The 1,363-nt window shown below is 39.0% G+C and overlaps 1 protein-coding gene across 1 annotated transcript; it reads left to right on the plus strand.

Moving 5' to 3' along the window:
- Positions 1 to 921: 921 nt before the first annotated feature.
- Positions 922 to 1,104, plus strand: LOC127687988 (60S ribosomal protein L39-like). The gene has a single exon (XM_052186750.1). It carries the CDS (start codon positions 922 to 924, stop codon positions 1,102 to 1,104), a length of 183 nt encoding a protein of 60 aa, XP_052042710.1.
- Positions 1,105 to 1,363: the final 259 nt, after the last annotated feature.

The following is a 1,363-nucleotide window of genomic DNA, read 5'->3' on the forward strand; positions in this document are numbered from 1 at the left end:
AGTGTAAGCTCAATAAACCCTTTCCTCCCCAACTTGCTTCTTGGTCATGATGTTTGTGCAGGAATAGAAACCCTGACTAAGACAAGAACTGTATTTCTGTTTTTAAGTTAGCATACAAAGTCATTGATTTCATCACAGCATCATCATACATGTTATCTCTCTCTCTCTCTCTCTCTCTCACACACACACACACACAGACACACACACACACACACACACACATACACACTGGTTCTGCCTTGACTGAGCAGAAATTAGGCAGCTAAAGAGCAATACAAGGATAGGTTAACTGAGATGACAGGCAAGACCTGAGAGTCTTAAGTCACGGTAATTTTAGTGAATTCATGGTTCTGAATAGGTGACGGCCAATTCCCTTCATCAGACAGCAAGACCATGCAAGCATCTTTGCAACAAACAGTGAAGCTCTATAGCGGAATAATGCAAGGAGGTCAGACTGCTGTACAATTACATCTGACTCAGATGCACAGCCTATGTCCTTTAGAATATTTCTATAATCTCTCTGATCCTCATTTCCTATTTTGTAAAATACAACTGATCATAACATAATGAGATTTCCACAAGGATTAAAGGACAGAAGATATACAAACTATTTGCATATGCATAGCTCTATTTGCATAGTCAAGGCTATATGAAGCAGAAGAGGTTTTAGAATGTGTTAGGATAAAGGGCGGTGAGATGGCTCAGCTGGTAAAGGTACTTGCTGCCAAGCCTGGAGGCATGAGTTTGATCCCCAGGAGCCTGTGGTGGTCAGAGAGAACTGATACTTACAAGTTGTCCTCTGACATCTATACACATCCTGCCCCAACTAACACACACACACACACACACACAAATGTAATAAATTAACATAGATAGATAGATAGATAGATAGATAGAGTCTTCTCTTTTCTTCTGCATTATATGCATTATACTTCTGACTCTCTCAACATCTTTTCTCACAAGACATTCATAATAAAGTGTCTCCTGGCCAAAACACAAAAGCAAAATTGTCCTATTCCCCGATGGATTCAGATGGAAACTGGAAACAAAATCAAGTCTGACTTCAAAAGAAGATACAGGAGAAAAATAGATCTGGGTCTTTAAGGATAAACCACAATGACAAGTCTGAGGGTTTGCACTGAGTCTTGGTCCTACCAGATGTAGCTCAACAGTTTTAAGGTCTGGAGACTTAAGTGGACATGTTTCAATTGGAGGTCTGATTTGCTATTATCTGTTCTACATGAGCTAATTGGTTTACTCATTAATAACCTATAGCCCCACTTTAAAAAGAGAGAGAGATAAACACTGTTTTAAAAGATGTTTAAAGAATAATCAACAATGGCACTGATTAATCAGTACAGAT

Source organism: Apodemus sylvaticus, chromosome 6 (assembly GCF_947179515.1).
Source record: "Apodemus sylvaticus chromosome 6, mApoSyl1.1, whole genome shotgun sequence".
Lineage (NCBI taxonomy): Eukaryota > Metazoa > Chordata > Mammalia > Rodentia > Muridae > Apodemus > Apodemus sylvaticus.